The following is a 5156-nucleotide window of genomic DNA, read 5'->3' as shown; positions in this document are numbered from 1 at the left end:
CCGCCCCCCGCAAGGAGCGACGTGAGCGGTGTTTTTTCATTCTTGATTTAATACTTCATGAAAATAAAAAGGAAAAGATGTGCAAGCCAATCTAATATACTGATTATATTGCTAAATTAAAATAATTTTAAAATCAAGTTGATCTGGACATCTTTTATTTGTTTAAGAAAGCAATATCTCTTCAGTTTCATTTACTAAACCACAAAGTTCAGTTCTACTACAAAGCATAAGTAAATGAATTTTGATGTGAACGTCTATCAATTTGGCACTCTATAACTGCAATAAGAGATCGTGCCCACTGGACACTAATTGAATAGACAAAGCTTTGCAAGTTAGTATTCTTAGACAACTCACCTCGCTAGTTTTCTTACTTGCTTCTTGTGGCTCGCTTGTTTTCTTACTTGCTTCTTGTGGCTCACCACCGTCAAAAACCACATCTAAATTCACCTCATCAACCACGTTGTCTGCCTCTTTAATGAACATGTTTATAGTTATATCCTCAACTGTAAGGCCACCATTCACTGTGGTGCTCCATACAACAAATTCATTGGCACGATCTCTCAGAGCCTGGCCCTGCGGTTGCAATGTTATTTCGACATTACACTTGGATCGTGGAGGCATAATGCCTTTCTGTGGCTGTGTGTTGTATGACACCGGGCTCGTATTTTCAACGTGGGAGGCAATGTAACAGTCCATCTCATTGGTTAGCTGAAGTGCACATGACATCTGTTTGTTAAGCTCAAAAGGAAAATGTAGTTGGAGTGGCTCAATTCCAAGCATATCATCTTCCGAGTAAGGGCTTATCTGCAGTAAAAGAGCAGGTGTTAAGAAGAAGAAGAAAGAAAGAAAGAAGTGGGGACCATACAAACTTACCTGTCCAAATGTATGTTCATAGGAATTGCTGATTTTTCCATTAGCACCTTCAGTTTCTCTAATAACATGTATCATATCCCATATATAAGGCCGTTTGGATGGCTCAATTTCCTGGCATAGTAACCCAATTTCGAGGCATTTTGCTACTTGTTGGTAAACCAATGGTGTTTCCTTCCCTGTTTTCTTCCATCTGTGCCTCCATCTCCTAAGTACCTGTCATTGCACAAATGTGACATTGAATAAGTCAAAATGTTTAACAAAAAAACTCAAGTGTCGAGACGACGACCGTGGTGCTAAAATTCCTATGTTCTACAAACGGACACATCGGGATGGATCAACTTTCTCCAACCTTTTGAAACAGGCTTTCGCCCCGCTTTATAAATAAAACAACATCCGAACAGTGCACAGCCGAACAATACAAAATGGTGAGGTAGCCTCTTACAAAGCCGATCCTGAGATATCCGGCACACGTAGGATGCATGCGGCTATGCTACCAACAACAAGCACTGGACGAACTAAACACCCCCATGCTACGACCTAGCACACCTAGGCTCCACGGCAACGCTCTCAAGAGGGAGAACGGCGAAAAGCGTCGCCGCTGCCGAGTCCACACTGGACAAAGGTCTTCACCCGGAGCCCTGACACGGAGAGAAGAACCACAACGACGTCTTCAATAGAGCGTGGCACCCACGCCATACACGGAAAACCAGAATACTTGTTGGAGTAGTACGACCTTTGTATAATACGACCTTTGCTTATCATCCTCGCCTCCAAGAATACTTGTTGTAATACGGCAAGCGCTAGAACTCAAACACTAACTCACTTACCAGACTGCATTGGAGATAAGGTTATGCTAACACTCACTACTACAGATTCATACATCACTGATGGGCGCCTAAACCCCGCCACTGACGGTTTTTGCGCCCAAAGTGATTAAACTTCAGTGTTGACTGTTTTCATCATCGACGAAGCAAAAACAAGCCCATGGGCCAGCCACGTGCCCGCACCCTCCGTCGTTGTCCGCTGATCCGGAACACCCTCAAACGTGTGGACGCCAGTCCGCGGTTCCGCCGCCGCCATAGACACAACCTCGGGGACAAGCAGCAGCCGTCGCTCGTGGACGCCACCGTCGTCACCGTCATCCCCCGCACTGTCACAACCGTCGTGGCCCCCCATGTCGGGTTTGAGGCAGGAGATAGTAGAGGAGCCCGGGGACCCTCCCGTTGGCACCGCCCTTCTACATCCATACTCACCCACCGACCATGCACTACCAGAATAATTGTTGCTGCCGACGGCTTTATCTACGCCGACGGCCCCCGTCGGCATAGATGACGGTGTGCCGACGGCCGCAGGAAGACCGTAGGCTTAGAAAAGCCGTCGGCATACCTCCGTCTATGCTGACGGGGGCCGTCGGCGTAGAAAGGCCGTCAGCGTATCTTCCACTATGCCGACGGGGGCCGTCGGCGTAGAAAGACCGTCGACACATACATGGGCCCGCCGACCCTGGCTCAGACGGCGGGTTGACGCCGTCAAAACTATGCCGACGGCCCTAACGGTGGCCGTCGGCATAGCTATGAAACTTTTTTAGTTCAGGAAATGCCATGTGGCCTATCTACACCGACGGCCATGCCGTAGGCATATCTATGTAAAATAATTTTTTTGTTCAGCAAAAAACCACGTGGCACCTATATATGCCGACGGCCATGCCGTCGGCATACCTATTATATGTTTTTTATTTCTCATTTTACATTTTTAAATTTTAGATTTGAATTAATTTAAATCTAATTTATATAAACTGAAAGATACACAAATTATATATGAATTTGGGGCAGAATTTTCCATAGATTATGTATATCCGGCTTGTTTTTACTTTTGAGTTTGTTAAAATGTAACCTCATGTACTTTTGCATATAGGTCATTGTACTTAGTAAACTAGTAATTTGTACGTGAGCACGTTAGATTATTATGTTTTTTACAATTCGTATCAAATCACGGTAGCACAATGAATTTCTATATGAAGAATGCATTTGAAAAAAATAGTTCTATTCCAAAAATAAATGTTATTGACGTGTTTGTAAAATCTTTTATTTTTTTCAAATTCAAACTTAAAATATAGATAAAATTAGTTTGATGTTATAATTTTCAACTTTCCAAACTGTCAGCGTTTTCTTATGAAAACTATTTCATTTGTGTGTTCTCGACCGCAAAATGCTTTAAATAAATTAATGAACCATTAAAGAAAATTAAAATAAAATGTAAATCTAAAACTAAATTTCCTTCTGGTTGTTTGAATATTTCTCTCAAGTGAACAACAATATTGCCATGCGTGATATTTTTTCTACAGTGTACTAATTTTTTGAGAAAAATAAAAATGCTTCTGTGCATGCATTCAACATTACTCATGCGAGAAGCAAAATGCTATTTCAGTGATATAGGCTACTAACCTCTTGGCGCACACTCGATTAGAGCTTATAGCCTACACTTCTAACAGGGCCCAGTTCACAACATTAAGCTAGCTCCTATGGGGAAACATGCGGGGCGGGTCGAGCCAGAGGGAATCTAGTGGTGGGTTGGGTCCAGACTATGTTCGGGGATGTTCCTATGGGCTGACCTATCGCAACCAGGTGGAAGAGTCCACTGCTCAAAGCCCGTCCGACGAAAGTCAAAGGGGTAGATCGTCGGGTCAACGAGGCTAGGGTTTAGTCCGGTCGGGTGGCCTTCGGGGTGTAGCTATGCCACCGTATCATCACACGGGTCCTCATGCATGTCTGAAAGTAATGTGGCATGCGTAGACACCTGTATTGGGGCTCGGGGTGTGGCCCCTCCACGGACGGCAGTGCCACCGTCACTTCGAGTGGGGGACGTGCGCGTCGGGTAGAAGCGGAGGTAATCTATTGGTGGGTTGGGTCCAGACCTTGTTCGGGGATGTTCCTATGGGCTGACCAACCGCAACTAGGTGGAAGAGTCCACTGGTCCAAGCCCGTCCTGTGAAAGTCAAGGGCTAGATAATCAGGTCAACTGGTCTAGGGTTAGGTCGGCTGGGAGGCTTGGGGGGTAACAATGCCACCGAAACACCTCACCGGGTCCTGATGCATGTCTGAAAGTGATGTGGCATGCGAAGACGCACGTCTTGGGCTCCGGGGTGTGGCCCCCCTCCACGGACGGCAGTGCGGCCGTCGCTTCGAGGGGGGGATCGTGCGCATCGGGTCGAGCCGGAGCGAATCTAGTGGCGGGTTGGGTCCAGACCGTCTTCGGGGATGTTCCTATGGGCTAACCTATGGCAAGTAGGTGGAAGAGTCCACTGGTCAAAGCCCGTCCGGCGATAGTCAAAGGGCTAGATCTCCTGGTCAACGGGGATTCGGGGTGGCCTTTCGGGTGTAGCTATGCCACCGAAACATCGCACGGGTCCTGATGCATGTGTGAAAGTCATGTGGCATGCATAGATGCCCATCTGGGGCTCCTGGGTGTGGCCCCCTCCACGGACAGCAGTGCTGCTGTCACTTGGAGGTGGGAATCATGCGGGTCCAGTAGAACCGGAGGGAATCTAGCGGTGGGTTGGGTCCATACCGTGTTCGGGGATGTTCCTATGGGCTGACCTATCACTACCAGGTAGAAGAGTCTACTGGTCAAAGCCCCATCCGGCGATAGTCAAAGGGCTAGATCTCCTGGTCAACGGGGATTCAAGGTGGCCTTCCGGTGTAGCTATGCCACCGAAACATCGCATAGCTCCTGATGCATGTGTGGAAGTGATGTGGCATGTGTAGAGATGCCCATCTTGGGGCTTCGAGGTTAGGCCCCCCTCCACAGACGGCAGTGCCGCCGTCACTTGGAGGGGGGAATCGCGCGGGTCCGGTAGAACCGGAGGGAATATATTGGTGGGTTGGGTTCATACCGTGTGCGGGGATGCTCTTATGGGCTGACCTATCGCAACCAGGTGGAAGAGTCAATTGTTCAAAGCCCGCTCGGCGAAAGTCAAAGGGATAGATCTCCTGATCAACGGGGCTTCATGGTGGCCTTTCGGGTGTAGCTATGCCACCGAAACACCGCATCGGGTCCTGATGCATGTGTGGAAGTGATGTGGCATGCGTAGACGCCTGTCTTAGGGCTCCGGGGTTTGACCCCCCTCCAAAAACGGCACTGCCGCCGTCACTTGGAGGGGGAATCGTGCGGGTCGGGTAGAACCGGAGGGAATCTAGTGGTGGGTTGGGTCCAGACCGTGTTCGGCGATGTTCCTATGGGCTGGTCAAAGCCCGTCCGGTGAAAGTCAAACGGCTAGATCTCCT

General features: G+C 48.2%; 1 protein-coding gene across 2 annotated transcripts in view; it reads right to left on the bottom strand.

Annotated features, from left to right (window-relative positions):
• The window catches only part of LOC119332137 (putative cysteine-rich receptor-like protein kinase 30), a 19017-nt gene that overhangs the window by 2829 nt on the left and 11032 nt on the right, over window positions 1-5156 (bottom strand). For both annotated transcript variants that reach the window (XM_037605307.1, XM_037605308.1), the window contains exons 9-10: window positions 874-1086; window positions 355-804 (exon numbers count right to left, since the gene is read on the bottom strand). In XM_037605307.1, coding sequence (XP_037461204.1) covers window positions 355-804; window positions 874-1086 — 663 coding nt within the window. The remainder of the gene's footprint in view (window positions 1-354; window positions 805-873; window positions 1087-5156) is intronic.

Source organism: Triticum dicoccoides, chromosome 7A (assembly GCF_002162155.2).
Source record: "Triticum dicoccoides isolate Atlit2015 ecotype Zavitan chromosome 7A, WEW_v2.0, whole genome shotgun sequence".
In the NCBI taxonomy this organism is placed as follows: Eukaryota; Viridiplantae; Streptophyta; class Magnoliopsida; order Poales; family Poaceae; genus Triticum; species Triticum dicoccoides.
Note: the sequence above shows the minus strand (reverse complement) of the source record. Positions and strands in the feature narration are given on the sequence as shown.